General features: G+C 38.2%; 2 protein-coding genes across 2 annotated transcripts; both read right to left on the minus strand.

Annotated features, from left to right (window-relative positions):
- Positions 1-97: 97 nt before the first annotated feature.
- LOC138029852 (selenoprotein S-like) lies at positions 98-9,948 on the minus strand. The gene is made up of 7 exons (XM_068877663.1): positions 9,746-9,948; positions 8,366-8,503; positions 7,550-7,656; positions 6,976-7,065; positions 5,061-5,124; positions 2,240-2,296; positions 98-2,142 (listed from the first exon to the last, which is right to left on the minus strand). The coding sequence occupies exons 1-7, from the start codon at positions 9,825-9,827 to the stop codon at positions 2,123-2,125; spliced, it is 558 nt and encodes a 185-aa protein (XP_068733764.1). The 5' UTR covers positions 9,828-9,948; the 3' UTR covers positions 98-2,122.
- A 4,758-nt stretch (positions 9,949-14,706) lies between these two features.
- On the minus strand, positions 14,707-18,134 carry LOC138028339 (zinc finger protein 391-like). Its single transcript, XM_068875835.1, has 3 exons — positions 17,002-18,134; positions 16,691-16,837; positions 14,707-15,508 (listed from the first exon to the last, which is right to left on the minus strand). Exons 1-3 carry the CDS (start codon positions 17,870-17,872, stop codon positions 14,784-14,786), a joined length of 1,743 nt encoding a protein of 580 aa, XP_068731936.1. The 5' UTR covers positions 17,873-18,134; the 3' UTR covers positions 14,707-14,783.
- Positions 18,135-18,181: the final 47 nt, after the last annotated feature.

The raw sequence follows: 18,181 nt of genomic DNA on the forward strand, positions 1-18,181 counted from the left end.
TCTGGAGCGGTCCAAAGATCATCATTAGACTTGGCAGAATTTCACTGGATAAACAAAAAAATTGATTGAAAATCCCTTTTCAATAAGGGATTAAACATCTCAGTGTATCCATAGGTTTTTAATAGTCCAAGTAAAGCAACCTGTGTCACAAGGCATATGCATTAAAATAATGTACATTATACTAGCTTTCTACATGAAAAAGTAATTAATTACAAATCACTTCTGATCAATCATTTGGTAACTCACTTATCTTTAAATTATCTTCAAATTCCAAAGACGTTATTGCTGCCTGGAGCAAAGTGCAATAATATTAATATTATTAATATCCCCATGACTGTACAATGAGAGCAGAACAAAATAAGCAAAGTTGAGGGGATTAAACAAGACTTCATCATTGGTGGGCAGAATTATTTCAGCTGCTAATGTGGAATGACATGTACTGCTCTGTTGTAGACTTTGTTTAAGAGTTGCATGACAACAGAGCACAATGCACAAAACACTAAACAATTTAATTTCTTCACCTTCACTGGGAGGGAACACTTATTTCCACAAATCACTTAGCCTTTGTGGCTTTTTCATGTGCAACACATTTATCACCTCTAACTAATTTATTAATCACAGCAATAAATTAGCTAAACTGGTTTTAAATCAACAAGACTGATATAGATACCAACATTTCTAAATTCCAATTCGATCTGGTGCAGGACCACCCTGAAAACCACTTTCGGGTGAGTGGAGCCTCCTGGGTAACTATCAAAGTTATTATTATTATTATAGGTTTATATTCCAATATCAGCACCATAACAACACCATTGGTATAATTATTTTATACTTAAAACAACTTCTAACAATGCCTTAATTCTTTCAACCTGTTATTGAACAGTTCAGAGTAACACATCCCCAGGCTGAAAGTGACAACAAGTTACTCTCTGTTCTGAGAGCAAAAACTCACAATAATATAAAATTCTATCAAAATGCTTCTTTTTGTTTAAATTATGTAAATAAATTGAACTGAGTAATCCCTTGGCATCAGTCTGCCCTTTCACAGTGTTTTTGTGTTGCAAAGGCAGATATCATCAACTCTGCAGTGCAGAGATTAAAAACTCCAGTTCAATGGCACATTTCGTACATCACACAAGATTATATCACCGTGACACCAACAGGCTTAATCTCAACGAAACAGTCTTTTGCAAAATAAATGTAACTAGCAGTAAATTTCTTGGGGCCAGTTTTAACTGTGGATTTTAACATACCAAGGATCCCCCTTATCACTAAAGTACACTCAGATACCTTTGTTGTTAAGGAAAACTTATTCACCTACACAAAACAAAATTAATTTAATCAATTTTACCTTAAAACTTTCACTCTTCAAGTGGCAATTATGTTAACTCCTCAGAGATGATTTGACTTGTCTGGGGAACCCCTCAGGCTCAAAAGGGTTAACAATATCTACACCTACTAAAAAAACTGTGTCCTTTTCCTTTAAGAAAAAAAGGAAATCTAATGTTCATTTGACAGATGACTGAAAGGCATTGGTCTATTCCAGTTTTAGCATTCAAAGAAATTTTGCATTTGCAAAGCATTTTGTGCTGTCAAATCTGAATAGACTCTTATATGCCGCTCATCTCTGGTGAGGACTTTGTGGATAAAACGAATGCAGGTTTCGCAACTGTTTGCAGCAAATTGAAAGAAAAATTAAGAAGGTAAAAAAGTTTGTCATAAGCATAGAGATCTGTATAATGTCAATGAAGAAAAATAAGTTCACTTATAAAGGGACACTTTTCAATCTGACAGTGCACAACAATAAAAGCACTGCTAAGGCCTTTTTCCACCCCAGGTACATATCAAGTCAAAACATCCTTTAACCAACAAAAACACCAGCACCATTTCAAAATGATAGTTGATGTCTCAAATGAAATGTCAATGGCATTATTAATGGTTTGCTTGTGTGCACTCTTAATTGATTGCATGTATTATTCATTTTTTGTCAAAACAAAAATAGAGTTGCACAAATTCACTATATTATTACTACTGTTAGCTTTTTCAAAAACTGTTTGCCACTTTAATTACATGCATTCATGTCAGCACTGTTGGTGTTCAGGGACTGTGTGTAAATTTAACCTCACCCACCACCTCCAGCACCTGAAATGACAAAAAAATATGGTCTTGTTGATTCTTGGCTTATCACAAATGAAGAGAAAAGAATGCTTCTAATCATGAGTTTTTCAGCTTACTGCACCTCGTCTGGGTGGCCGGTAGCTAAATCCACCTCCATTACCAGATAGAGGGTTGTGATCTGCAAGAGCAACAAATATTTTAGGAGAAAAAAAGATTATAGATTATTGTTTAATGATGCTCCAACATGATGCAACAATCTAAATCAAAATAAGTAAATATTTCATTTTGATAAAAATCAGCAGCACTTCTGAATAATCCTGTCATTGCTACATTGCTTCATTTCAAAGGAAGGGGGAATTAATAATGATGATGATATTATTATTATTATTATTATTATTATTACCTTACACAGTGGTTTCAGTAAATACCGACACCCCCCAACGAAAAGCATCTGCTATGTCACTCAGAGAAGATGGCTACCCGTACTTAATAATATCTGGCTTGCTAATGCCCTTTCTCGCATTAAAAGAGACTGAATTGCCAAGGGCGCAGCTTAACAAGATCGGACCAAAGGAGGGTTGTCCAATACACATGAATGGAGTCGGGTCAACATTTTGGTGAAAACGATTTGTAAGAAGGTTCGAGGAACTTTATGAAAATGTTGACGGGTTGTGATGACCTGTCTAGTTCATGACGAGCCGTCACTTGAAAAGTCGACCCGACTTTTGGAAATATCAGGTGGTGAGAGACTTGCAAAAACCTGTGTCTGTGAAGTACACTGGAGGCGGAGAGGCCGTCTGAAAATGGTGACGGGGTATGACGACCTGTTCAGTTTTTTTGCCGAACCATCATTTGAAAAGTCAACCCGACTTATGGAGAATTTCAGGTGGCGGGACTTGTAGAAAATGTGGGCCAATTGAAAATGGATTCAGGTCAGGACATATCGACCAGTTCATGTTGCACCGGGTAGTGAGAGACTTAAGTCGTAGTCGGACAAATGCATTTTTATTAAGTCAATTTGTCAACGAGGATAATGGTTGAAATTGTCTGTTAACCATTATTACACAGATGTATCTATGGTATTTATTTTCAGAAATGAAACTATAATTCTTTTCAGTTACAATAAATTTGCCACTTCACTTTAGTCTTGCGTGATTTCATTGCTCCAGGACACTGTTGTTTCTTTATACATGTTTATGTCACTCATTTGCGATCCCCGCGAATAGCCTAGCCTCTAAGGTGAAACAAAAATTAAACATATTAAAGAGACAGGATAATAAGAGTAGGATAGTATTGTGGCTGTGAACTTACAAAGGTGGCTGGAAAGGAATTTGGCAGGCCTGCCTTGTAGGTTTATTGTGTTTGACCCCTTGGGAGTGATGTGTTGAAGAAAGCAAAACTCATGAAATGAATTGTGATGCTACATTCTTCCAACAGATTAGCATTCTGTTTTTCATGAAGAGTTTAATTTAAATCTGTTCGTGACCTCGACACATTTTGGTGATTAATATTGGGCATTAGTTTTGAAGTTCTTTATTTCCTTTTGTAACAATAGTGCTGGTTTATGGTTGATTTGTGGATGTTCTGCAAAGTGAATGCATGATTTCTGGAGGCCAGACAGGGGGTGGAAAATGTGGGCTGTTGTTTGTACATATTTTGGGTGTATGTGTTTTAATGAGTAGTTGTGTGGAAGGGGTTTTTTCAAGAGAACTCTTAGAATTCATATATGGTAGAGTAAGGTAGTAGAATTTAAAGTCTGACTTTCCAAATTAAAGATACAAAAAGTCATTAGGAAACAGTCTTGGTGCTGGTGACTTTGTTAAGCTGGAAGCAACTAAAATGCTGCTATAATCGTCACTTTGTTCTTAGATAGAAACCAATAATTTTGCAAATATTGTTGCTTCTGTGTGAAGGATGGAGTTGTTGGGTAAGAATTTGCACAGCATTTTTGTTTTTGTGTTAGCAGCCACTTTCACGTTGCAATATCATAGGGGTTGTTGTTCTTACACAGTAAGTGTTTTAAAAGTAACACTTTGCATTGGAAATTGAAGAATTTGATACAGTCATGGGGTTTGCTTCACTATGAACACAAACAAATGAAACATTCACCTATTTGCAAGTGCTATTCTGTATGATGTTTATAGTTGTTCATGCACATACAACACTTTTGAGCAGCACGGCCTCCTGTGTTCATCAAAGTTTTTACCTTTCTCTCACCACCTGACACTTCCAATAGTTGGGCCGACTTTTTAAATGACAGGTCATCATGACCTGATCGGATTGTCATCATCCATCAAGATGTTTGAAGCTGCCCCAGGCACTTTGACTTTTCGCAGTAAAGCTTACTTCTTTTTGAAAATACGCGACCTGACATCCGGTGAGTCAGGTCGTCAACAGCAATATTGACGACCAGACTCAGTTCATGTATATTGGACATGAGTGGACCAAAGGAGCTGTGCAGCTGGCTAGGTGGTGAGCCCTGAACATGATCCATGGATGACCTCGAAGCACAGCACCACAGCCAGATGGAATAAGCTGGGAGTCGATTTTCCTGAGGGAGGAAAACCAGAGTGCCCAGAGAAAAACCCTTGGAGTAAGATTGAGATCGGATTAAAATCAGCCCACATACGAACTTAGGATACAATTCCAGGTCTACAGAGGTGGGAGGCACAAGTGTTACCACAGAGCTATCCTTTCTTCCTAAATTGAAGTAATTAAAGACCGATTCTTTAAAATCTAAGATTAGCATAATTCTTAATTTTGAAAATGATTCAAATTATTTTTATTGAAACCCTTGTGCTGTACGACAGAATTTAACTTTTTCTTAGAGTGGTGTTCAATGAAAACAGCCGCTGTTCAGTTGTGCTATTGCATTTGATAAATATTATTATTAATTTACTGCTATGCTTCCTGTTAAATTCATGAGATTAAAATTTCTTCACCTGATCTTCTAAGAGGTTTCTTGTTTGGTTTCTTTGTTGAACTGCCACCTTCACTTGACTCATCCTTTAAAATGGGTAAGTTTCCTTTCATTAGAAAACAATGCTGACTTGATTACCTTTTAAAATGTGATTATCATAGGACTCCATGCTCTCCATTTTGAAATTTCAAGGACTGCCAAAGCTGTTCGAACCAGGTGTGGATGTTGAGATTCAAATTTTTCCTTGGCTTAATTTTTTTCAAACCAGTTTAATTTTGATTTTTCTATGTCCATTACATTAATTATCATAATCTGATACAAAGGAAAATCAAAATTTAATTGGTTCAAAAATATTTGAACCACAAAATGGACACCCACAGAGTCATGTTACATGTACCGGTACTTATTCTTTACAATACATTCCTTCCTCTTTAAAAAAAATGTTGGAAAAATAATGTTGTTTAAGTTTTGCTATTATTGAGACAAGCAGCACTTTCCACTGACATAGAATGCACTGATACTGATTTGTGACAACTTACACGTAGTTTGATTCTATTCCTTGGCATTTTTTATTGGTTACAAGAGGGAATCAAACGTTTTTTAACTGGACACCAATATAACACCAAAATGGCCCCCCGCTTGATTTTTGCAGGGGCAAGTGTCGTTTGGGAAACTGGTGCGAACTTATGACGACATTTGACCTCATTTTCGCTCTTGTTTTAGGATATTTTTATATTCATTGTTGTATGATTTATGCGCAATAGAAGTATTAAATTAAATTAAATTAATAAATTAAACTACGTCACATTCTCGTTACATGTGATAAGACATGTGGCGAACATGTGAGCTCGTCTTCACTATACAGTCGCCGTAGGCCTCGCCATTTTGTGCTCTCAGCGTTGGATTTTGGTGAGTTTAAACACTTCGACGGTTTGCATTTATCGAAATCTGAGGGAATTGTCTTTGTTTATTTTATATGCTAACGAACACGACTTTGAATCGCCATGGCTTTCAGGATGTTAACCGTGGGAACAGCTATATTTTGATTGCATTTGTTGACTAGTTACAGTCGCGACAGATACATGCATTGTACATATCCGGTCGAATACTGTTTGAAATCGGTGGAAAAGTACTCTGAAGGCAAGATCCATAAGGGTGAGGTTGAACCAAGGAACGGCAAATTATGTAAACATTGTCTACTTCATTCATCAGGGATAATACTTGAATCAGTTGCAAGGAGTTTGTTTACGCTGACGATAAACAAGCAGACGATTGCAAATGTTTGCTTATGTTTGTGCCGCTTCCAGCCAAGAATAATGTATGTTAAAATATACTTTTACAAATTAGCTTTTACGCTCAAACATTTGCAGTTAATGTGAGAACATTTAGCACGAGATTTGAAGGGTAAAAATTCTGAGCCTATGGAAACTGGCTGGAATCGGACTTTGACATTATGATATATCTGTCTGTAAAACCTTCATTGCCGATCAGTCTAGCAATAGACCGGGGTTGAAAGTCAGGTAGGGAAATCATTTATTTTAGGTATATATATTTATGTGACGGCGTCGAACGCACTCTCATAATCTTTGATTACTACCAATACTAGTATATAATGTAGGCAAGACTGATATTGTTAAATATTGTAATAGAATAATTTACAAGAAGTCTCAAAATGAAAATGACAATAATTTTTTGTCAACAGGAAAAATTTATTTTGATGCTTCTTGAAGAAACAAGAGCAACTCATTGAGACTCATGGGTGAGAATGGATGAATGAAGATTCATTTGACCTGTTAGAATTATTGCTCCATGAGAGAACCCTTGGTAAATTAAATTGCATTTACAGTGTTATTGCCATTCTGACAGCTGAAAGCAGTTTTAAAAAGGCTATCAGGCAGAGGAATTGCAGTAAACATTAGCTACATTGCAGTGCTTACAGGAGATTTAAATCTTTTGGAACGATATCCCTTTCCTTCCTGGTGTCTGTCCCAGTCCTCTACCCTTTCTTTTCTTTTGTTTCCTTCTTCCTGGAGTTATGAAAAAAACAAACACAATTTCAGCTACTCTTAAACAATTTCAAATCCATTGTCTAAAAGAAAATTAATAATTATACCTCTTGGTTTTTAAAACCAACAATATTCAAAAAATAAATACTTTTATTATATGGCTTGTGTTTATAGCCGATGTAACGCGTGCTCTGATTGGCTAATTGTGACTCAACTGTAGGGTATTATTCTCCCGTAATGCCCACGGGCCGATTACGCGCTTGCAAAAACAAAGCAAAAGATAATTAAAAAGCCATGTAATAAACTTCTTACTAACCGAGCTAGCTCGAGCCGTACTGGGGAATATTGGCCCTCCCTCATTTTTGTACGGACCTCACTGTGCTCAGTCCGTACTGCCACGACCTCGGGCCAATATTCCCCAGTACGGCCCTCGCCCTTGGTTAGTAAGAAGTTATTAAGTACTGAAGTTTTTACATGTTATCAGTGTCCATAAACAAGCACTTACCAGCATTCTGTCTTCAACAAATTTAGCTGCTTTAGCATTGTGTTGCTCCTGAAGTCTTCTCCTTGCATCCTCTAACCTTTCTTGCTGTGTTGCAGCTTTTACTGGATCTTAATGAAAAAGATAACACACACTCGCCAAGATAAACTTAGCCTGCGAAAACATCCGTTTCTCCTCGCTCTTCATCGCTAGGCACTTTTCGCAGGGAGGAACATGTGCAACTCAGCGACAGAAATTCCATACTGATGATGTAAAGTCTGTCCGGAATCTGGTCAGAAGTGCTGATTGGTCGTCGGAGTAGTTACATTGTTTTAGCTATTATTTGCGAATGACAGACAAAAGACAAAAGGCCACAAAGGTCAAATGTAAATGCGAAGAATAGCTAACAAAACAGTCAATATTTGTGCAATATAGTCTTCTCTAGAAGAAGCATATGAGTTTTGCTGGAGCTCGTTGGCAGATGAACACAACACTTTACCAAAATCAACCAGAGGACACATAAAATTGGACAAATTTACGTTTGGAACCCCATGACTACCAAATTTATTATGTAAACATTGATTTACGTCATTAGTATGGAATTTCTGTTGCTGAGTCGCAGACATTCCTCCTTGCAAAACCTCCCCAGCGATGAAGAGCGAGAGAAACAAATGTTTTCGCAGGCTAAGATAAACTGTACTAAAATACAGCCAAAACCATAATTAACAAGCCCTGCTGAGTTTTTGGTAATGCCTCTTCCATGCAAGGCATGGTATAGTGATACAAAAAAATAATGGGAAGAATATTCTTCACGAGACAACCATACACCAGTCTGCCTACCAAAGTTGTCAATTTCCCGTTGTCGTTCCCATTTGTCCAGTAAATCTTTCCAATAGGGCTTCGTTTTGCTCCATAGGAAGCCCAAAATGATAACACTGAAAACAATAAACCATCCATACTGTTCCAAGAAACCCAAACCTGTAAGTCAAATAAATCACATTTCTTTAAAGGATTAATAAAACATTGTATCCCTAATATTATAATATATTATAATGCATCTAAATCTTTAAATGCCACAATTTCTCCCTTCCACAAGTGGTATAAAAGACAACATCATAGGAATCAATTATTGGTACACCAGAGAAGAATTTGGAAAGGATGACCCTGTTTGTCTCAAGATTTCATCATCAAAAAAAGGGCTCTGATTACACTTGGGCTGCAAATTCAAATAACATTGAATCAACCCAGAGAAAATAAAATCTTGGGTTATATTTTGTGGGATAGGAAAACCAGACTTCCCAGACAAAACCCACAGTAAGCCAAGTCCTGGTCACTCAAACGGAGGCCACATTGGTGAAAGCCATAGTTAATAGAGGGGAATGGTTATGAAACCCCACAAATTTCTTTGTTGTAGGTTTTTGTTCACTTTTATGGCCTTGACCGTGCACAAAACACAATAGTTGTTTACTCCATACTGCGGAACTAACCAATAGAAACGTGTTGGTTACGTAATTCATGCATAGTGTATAAGCGCAAAACAAAAGATTGTGCACGGTCGTGGACTTTCCAACCTAAATCTTGGCTGCTTTGTTTGCTCTTTTGATGTTTGCCGAGCTTCCAAACCATTCCCCTCTGTTAACTATGGTGAAAGCCAAGTAGGTCATCACCGCTTGCCCAACCACCACAACCAATTTCCTCTTCCAACATCAACAAAACAGTTTTCTGTTTATAACTTGAGTAGCAAGCATGCAACAGGAAATACAATGTACTTGAAGAACCTCTTAACTCCTTACAGGTGTCAAATGCTTTACAATGTATTTGCCATCATCATGAACACTTGTCTAAACACTGCCCTTGTCATACTTCAACCGACACAATGGAATATAATACATCTATGCATAGAATTAAAGTTATTAATTCCTTTAAAGTTTTGCATGCTGCTGCAAGCATGAGACAAAATAATGTTTCATGATCACGAAGACCATCTTTTCACGTCCGTTAGGTATTCAATAAATACGAAAACATTCATGGAAGGTTGTTCTTTACGGTCTCTAAAAGCACAAAACATAAAACATGTAAGCTTAAGTGGCCTTCTTTTAAACAAAAACCATCATTTAATTCCTTTCGGTTGATAAAAATTCTAGATACTCAGCCAAATTCCCAAGAAAACTGTAACAAAGTTTAAATTAAGCTTGCTGTTAAGCTTACATTACATCTTACCAAAAAGCCAAATGTCAACGACAAAAGTTGGGGCTTTATTTTTAGGACTAGTGCCCGTGGAAGGATCTGTAGAAGCTTCCATTCCTTTCAACGAACTCTTGTGCTCTACACCAGTTGCATTCTAAGTGTGTTTGCACATAAACAGAAAATTTTAAGACACATCAAAAACCTACGTGGAAGGTAGCTATTTCTCAAATATATATACGTCATATATGATACCTTATATTGTACCGACAGGAAAGACCGCTGGCCAATGTCCCTGTACCCCAAAGAGGGTCTCAATGGGGTTAACCGTCAACCGTCAAATGGCCCAAAACTTAACCGTCAACCGTCAAAAACGGAATATTTTTACCGTGAACCGTCAAATGAGCGAGCCAAAATTAGCCGTCAAATTTCTCAGATATCCTTAAACGATCGAGACCGATTGACTTAAATGGGGTCAAGTCATGCTGTTAATAATTGATCGTTTTAATATATCACAGAAATACATATTTTTACTTGTAGTCTCAAGTAAAACCGGCTAGCGACAGAACTGACTTCCGTCGGCTAACACTTCCGGTGTCGTAATAGGTCCAGCGGTAAGGGAGGTGATGTAATTACGCTAATAAAACACATAGTTGCCATAGTTGAAGACCAATAACCTTATTTTTAGTGAACAAATTATAGGATTAAATCCAGTATTCAAATATGAGAAAAAACATATCGTTTTATTAAAACTTACAGTCAAATTTGTGCTTTAAATTCGTGTGATAAACGTCATTCCGAAAAATTAACCGTCAACCGTCAAATGACCTAAAATTTAACCGTCAACCGTCAAAACGACTTATTTTTAACCGTCAACCGTCAAAGAGACCCCCCCATTGAGACCCTCCCCAAAGGGTCTCCCAAAGGCGCGCGAGATTTCTTCGCTGTGGCAGATAATTTTAGTAATTGTGCGAAGGAAAAGAGGGAGCCTGATTCATCCGCGTGAGGAAAGGAAAGCAAAGAAACTTTATTTAAGTGTCTAGTCGTTCTAGCGCTGGAGCGCTAATTGGGGACACTGTAAACTGAAATTAACAATGAATCTGCCCAAGTACAATGTATACCATACAAGAGAGTACTCTCTTGATACCATACCATGGAAAGGAATTTTGCTGAAGCCGATGTGAAAGGCTTACTTTGAAAATATAGAAATCCAACCCGTAGCCTGCGTGGCAGGTCTAAAACACAGGTCACATTCTACAGGTCATTCTTTTACCTTTTTGCAAATAACCCAAAACCCTCAATTTGGCTAACCTTAGGCCTAAAAACCGACCTTAGGCCTAGGGTTAGGGTTACTTTCCAAAAGGTAAAGCAATGACCTGCAACGAGTGACCTGTGGAATGTGACCTGTGTTTTAGACCCGCCGTAGCCTGCGCACGTAAGACACACACGCAATTCTAAAGCCGCTCGCGTCAGCTCAGGATTCAAAATGGGTCTCCGGAAAATCGGAGCCGCGTATGGTAACCGGAAACGAACATTTCGCATGCCAGGACAGTAGCGTCTCCAAGATTTTTAACCCAATCATCTCTAACGGCACTCTTGGTCTTCTGGGAAGGGTATTGTCGGATTGTTCCACGGACGTCAAATCCAAGGCATACACCACCCCCGTGCGTCCTCAAGTAGAGTATGCCTGCTCTGCGTGGAACCCGTTTACGGAACGGAATATTCACCAAATCGAACTAGTTCTGCATGGAGCAGCAAGGTTCGTTTTTAGGGACTTGTACGGGTCCGAAAATGATCCCAGAACCGCAAACGATCCCCAAACTGTACCGCAAATAATACCAGGACCGCAAATGATCCGGAAAAAAAAGTAAGGAATGGCATGGAGGGTGGAATGGTCTGGCCAAGGAGCCTTGGGTCTGGCTAAACAATTAATGTGAAGAGCGCTCATTTTTATTAAAATCACTTTACTTCATGGGGCTCATCATAGTTTTCCAGAAAGACTGAATTTTGTTTTTAAAAATTAAAAATTTGCCACATTAAAAATTTGCCACATTTAATTATCGGATACAATCATCAAAAACTAACTTGGACACAATTCTTATCTGATTGATACCAGGGGCCCGTTTCTCGAACCCTGCGTGTGTTTCCCAGAGTTGTTCGAATATCCCGACTTCTTGTTTTCGTTTCGTGGTTTTGCAGTTACAAGTCAGGCGTGACTGATACCAGAATACATTTGAATTTTTAACTCATGCATGTTCAATACGAAATGTCCCTGAATCGAGGCCGCTGGCAGATCCGAAAGAGACTCTGCTCGCAGGGTTCGAGAAATGGGCCCCTGGTACCAATCAGTTTAGAATTGCGTCCAAGTTAGTTTGAGATGATTGCATCCGATAATTAAATGTGGCAAATTTATAACAGCGTGGTACGAAACAAAATTCAGTCTTTCTGGAAAACTGTAATGAGGCAGAAACCTTTTGTGAGCCATGATCTAAAGCGATTTTAATAAAAATAAGCGCTATTTGCATTAATTCTCTAGCCAGACCATTCCACCCTCCACGCCATTCCTTACTTTTATTAAATTTCGGGATCATTTGCGGTCCTAGGGCCCGTTCTCGAAAGTCCCGAAACTTTACGGGCCATTTTCGGGTGTCACATTTCCCTCTGTATCTCAAGAACGGAGAGGATTTAAGTCGCCAAACTTCACATACATGTTTCTTTTAGATGGCTTAAAAACATGTTAAAAGATCGGCTTTCCAAAACAAGCTGTTGGCAGTTTCACAAATGGCTTTTCGAGCCCGGATCGTTTTCGGGACTTTCGAGAAACGGGCCCCTGGTATCATTTGCGGTACAGTTTAGGGATTGTTTGCGGTTGTGGGAGTTTACGGACCCGTACAGACTACTCAAATTTTAGTCATGTTACTCCCATGTTAAAACAGCTTGGTTGGGACAATCTTGAACAGCGCAGACTTTCGTACCAATTATCAACGTTTTATAATATCCAACAAAGTTTAGTTGGTATCTCCCTTCCACCTAAAGTATATTCACTAACAAGGGCTTCTCGAGCCCCCAATGCATTTCCTGTCCGTCATATTCAATCCAGTTGTAACGTCTATAAATATTCATTCTATCCAAGTTCAATAGTAGCCTGGAATGAGTTACCTGAAACTACTGATATTTTTCCCTTCATTAATGATATAATGCCTACAATAAGTTCCATGATCAGGTTATTATAATATTAAATTTTAGTGTAGATAGAATCCTGTAAATAGTAATTTTATATTGTAGATATCTACCTTATTACATGAAATTTTCGCGACACGTTAATTTCGCGATTTTGAGGTTCGCATATTTCGCGACACCTTAATTTCGCGATTTTGCGTAAATTTTGCATTTTGACTCACTTTAATTTTCGCCTTTTTGAGTGAGACACACTCAAGGAGCTAGTAAATGGACAGTTTGAGGATTGTACAAAAGAAGTGCTACCTGGAGTAGAGACGGAAAGCAGTAGCGATGGAGAGGACCAGAACATTACCACAGAATAGCTCAAAATGATTGTTATAAACGTGTGTAATAAAGTCGCTGTTTTAGTTATTGACATAATGTGAGTCAATTAATTTTTGCGTCATGTTATTTCAGCGACATTTAATTTTCGCGTCACTCAAATTTCGCGATTTTTTTTAAATCGCGAAATTCGCGAAATTAACGTGTCGCGAAAATTTCATGTAATGAGGTATTTTAGATTTGACATGTTATTTAATTATTTTTATCTCCTAGTATAGTGTACACTGTTTTAGGGGTATCCCTATTAAAGTAAAGTTAAAATATTATGGAGGAAAGGATACTTGGCAATATAAAGGTGGTAGTGATAAGACAAGTTAAAAGGGAAAACAACTCACGTCCTCGCTTGTTGCGATTGTCTCTATGGATCTCTCCAAAGCGTTTTATGTAATTCAGTATCCATTTCTTCTCTCAACTACAAGCTTAAAGCTTACGGTATTAACGATGCAAGTTGCGGGACACCACGCCTGGCCGTTTGTATTGTTTTGTACTTATGGCCACGCAGGGTTTATCTCATGATTGCAGAGCAGGCAATCAGTAGTACATAGAGAATGGGATGTTGGTAATGAGAGCAAATACCAGGGTCCAGTGCTTGGTGATACTGACTATAACTTTTCATTCACTTTAAAGGATACGTTAGTGATATTTGGAATGGAAAGACAATAATTTGGATTTTTCTGGTCATGTATCAAAAGTGCGAACAAAGATTAATAATCATTATTAAATTCTCAACCTCGGATAATGCATTTCTCGAGCTCTGATTGGTTTACTCAATCTCGGTGATCAGACCATATACCTTAGTTTGACCTTATATGGCAAATGATTGCGCTACCCGTTGCTAAGGTAAAATTATTTTCGCCGGCAAGCAAAATTTCTCTCTGAATAAAGCAAGAAAAAAAACGTTTTTGTGGAAAGTTTTGGACAAATTCCGACGTTGAGAAGTACTCGAAAAGGTAAGAAATGTTTTTGTGGTGAGACTGCATCTGTCTGACCACCAAGGTATGACACAAGATCTGGTACTTTGGGATCCCGAATAGTAATTAGTTGCAATAGTCAATATGGGACGTCACAAACGCGTGACGTAAGAAAAAAAGGGTTCCGCGCAAAGAAATATAAAAGTGTATCTTTACACTTTTAAATTTCTTCACGTTGGTGAAAGTATTAGATGATAATGTCTTTGCCATCATTAAAAGGCACTGTATCTTTTATTTCTCTGTGTTTTAATGTGGTCTCTTTTGGGGGTCAAAAAAAGCCTAGGCCACGCCCAGATTGGTCTCCCTTAGGGGTTTAATTTAAAATTTCCGACGAGCATCCCTCACCTTTGTATATGAGAGTCCCCCCCCCCCCCCCCGGACTTTCTATATACGCGCAAGCTACAATGATGCTTCCTTGGGAAGACGCAAAATCCCTGCGTGGGCAATAATCTCACTCAAACTTCATTTTTCACTTCAAAAGCTTTATTTAATCTAGATATGATACACAAAATCAGTAATGATAATAATTCAAACGCAAGTATTTAATAAGCTTTCCTTGCACGAGTCCGAGAGACTGCAAACTCTTGACTTGTTTTCAGGCACATTTCAGCTTCCTCTGGATCATGCTGAGTGAGAAGATGTCGTTTTAGATTTCCACGTCGTTTTAAGTGCTGTCCACACAGGTCACACTTAAAGGGCTTAATGTTTGAATGTGACCGCTTGTGGTTCCATAAATTACTGTAAAGTTTGAAAACCTTTGGACACTTGTTACACTTGTATGCCCAGACATCACTGTGAGTTTTTTTATGAGCTGAGAGTGCGCTTGACCAACTGAAAGTCTTCCTACATATACTACACTCAAAGCTGGTCTTTCTCACACTGGCATTGCTACGAGATCTTGGAGGACGAATCTTGTGTACATTCCTTTGGTGGTCTGATACAACACCTAAGCTGCGGAACATCTCACCACAAATATTACACTTACAAGGTTTCTCTCCAGTGTGGATTCGCTCATGGTCACGGAGTAAATACTTGCATCTAAAGCCATGTCCACAGTATTGACAGACAAATGGCTTTTCATTAGAATGCAGAAGCTTATGCTTATCAAGATGGCCTCGTTGACGAAAGGATTTTTCACATTCATTGCACTTATGGGGCCTTATATCATAATGAATATTCAAATGTCGTTTATATCCTTTGTTTGAATCAAAATATTTTCCACATTCCACACATTCAAAAGATTTCTTGGTCTTCTCTTTTTTGGCTCCTACAAAGTAACACAGAAATTAATTTTCTCCTTTTTAGAGTTGCATAAAGAAAACTTAGAGTTATGGAGCATCTAAACAAGTCATCAGAAAACCTGGGAGTGAAGTGTGGGATTGTGGAAAATTAGTTCAGTTTTTAAGGGGACAGTTTCACAGTTTTGTGCATGGCCAAGCTGTGGTGGAAGCAATTGTAAATTTTACGATTTCTTACTGAACCAGATGATATTCACTAATCACACTGAATGAATGAGGCCTAGCTTTGGTGGAAGATACTGTGGGTATACACAGAAAATTATTAATATTACTGTAACATTTAGTTTTGACCATTGAATTTATTGTACGGGTCAAACATTTTAATTATACGCACAAGTTGTCATGGGGTGGGGGGGGGGGGGACACTCCCATATAATCAGAAATTTTTAAAAGAACCTCTAAGAGGTACCAAGACCCTGTCTTTTGGGTGTGGTATGAAATATTTTTCACCCCTAAGAGGTACCAAATTACGGGTTTTAATTAGCCAAAATTTAAAATTAGGTAGAGTGTAATTGTCAAGTGTCTCCTGTCATGATTTTTTGGCTCAATACACTAAAAGGTACCGCTAAAGCTCCTGCTGTGGAACTTTTGAGGCTGAACACCCTAAAAGGTACCAAAAACGGGTTTTCTTAACCCCTAAAAGGTACGGCGAGCACCCCCGTCCATTTTATACGGGATCCCCTCCCCCTCCGGGGTTGTCATAACCCATGAGTTATCTATTTGCATACAGTAGGTTCATAACACAAAGGTAATGATTGCAAAAGTAATTCAAATGAGTAATTCCTCTCCTATGGCATTGTTTCCGTTTCCTGCATCAATACCTTGGATTGTTTCGATAACAACGGAATTTAATGGGCTGATGCTACAGTTTTCCCATGCACAGAGACGTGAAACTCTCCCTTTAAAGGAACAAGGCCTGATACAATGTGCTCTTTTGCTTGTTAATGAGGGAGAAATGAGATGCAAGGTGTTTTTCTGCAATAAAACACCTTATTGTCTTAATTAAACAAATAAAAATTAATGAAATGCATACACAATATCCGAGGGCCTATCTTAGACAACGGATGTGGACAAGGATGTAGACTGACTGAATTTTATGGGGTGAACGATTTAAACTTCAGTCAAAAAAGCTGTAAAAAGAGCCCTGTTACCTGAATGTACTTTTGACTGAGATATTTCTGCTTGGTCTGTGCTATGTGTAGCCTCCAAAACTAAATCTAGCACGAGAATATCCACCTCCTCAGTGACCGTCATAGTTTCATCTTCAGTAACACAAAGAGAAGTTGCACTTGCCATCTCTACAGACAACACAAAGGATCAGTGATTACCAAAAATGTATTATTCTTATCTCTAAACTTCAAGTTCACATCTTCACTCATCACCACGGGTTTATAATCACAGCACTTGGCAAAACAGTCAGACGACTTTTTATTTAGTACCGTTTTTTCATATTTGAACTTACTAGAAAGTGGTTTCTCCTTAATGCTTTGGTCAGTCGTCACAGTGATGTCATCTCTCTTTTCTTCTTCTTCTTGACTGCAGTCATCATTAGGCTGTGTAACATCTGCTTGTTGTGATATTTCTTTGCCCTTGACCCCCGTGGGAGTAGTTGACTGGCAGTTTGCAATGCAGCTCTCATTCTCCAAAGATATTTCATCTTCCTTTGATAAGCCTCCATCCTCATTAGTAGGCAAAGCACCTTCCATTTCAGGACTACCAGTTTCTTTGTTCTGGTTAGTCTCGCTACCATTTCCAGTAGACTTACGTTTCAAAAAGTTCTTAAGAGCCAACTTTGTGGCATTGCTGATCTGGGTACCTTCTTTCTCATTTGTGGCATTTTGTTGAGGTGAATCCATTGTAACCTCTTGTTGCTTGGCTTTGCTGTGAACCAGCTGTATACATGCATATTTTTTGTTTTCATTGCACTGATTAAATGACTGCTGTTGACAACTGATAACTGAAGTAGGATTTGTATGAAAAATCATTGGATCTGCCACTGAAGGTGATGTCAAATTTGACTTTGATTTTCTTGAATTTTTACTCTGTGGATTATACCTTTTGCGTCTGCTAGGAACACCACTTCTTGGTGTCCCCTGTAATTGAATGGTAGAGCTCTCTGGGTTATTTTCAGCACTTCGGGATAAAATTGGTGATGAAACAGCTGATGCAAGTAATTCCGGTGAAATTTGAATCAAATTCACTGCAATTCCACCATTGACTTCATTCTTTTCAATCCCATTCTCTCTATGTGCATCACATTCTGGAGACTCAAATTCAAGGATGATGTTAATGGTGTCGTTCTGTAAATCAGGATTATTTGCAGCCATCTCCATTTGTGATAATATTTTCACAACGTACAAAGCGCCATTGCTACAGCTGTCAGTAGTGATGATTCATTCTATAAGCTTATCTGGATGGAGTTACTTTCCCTGAAGTTTCTGGCCTTCAAGTTAATGCATGTTTGAAAGCTTCGATCAGTGATAAATCATGATCCAATTTTCTAGTTTCATATTAGGGGCTTTTCTGGACTTCACGGAGAGGTTAAATTTTCATCAAGGCGAATAATCCGCCATTTTGAAAGTAAGGTCGAGAGGAATCTGGGTGCGAATTATTTACCATCGTCGCTGTCGATTGCGTGACAT

Source organism: Montipora capricornis, chromosome 13 (assembly GCF_036669925.1).
Source record: "Montipora capricornis isolate CH-2021 chromosome 13, ASM3666992v2, whole genome shotgun sequence".
Classification (NCBI taxonomy): Eukaryota; Metazoa; Cnidaria; class Anthozoa; order Scleractinia; family Acroporidae; genus Montipora; species Montipora capricornis.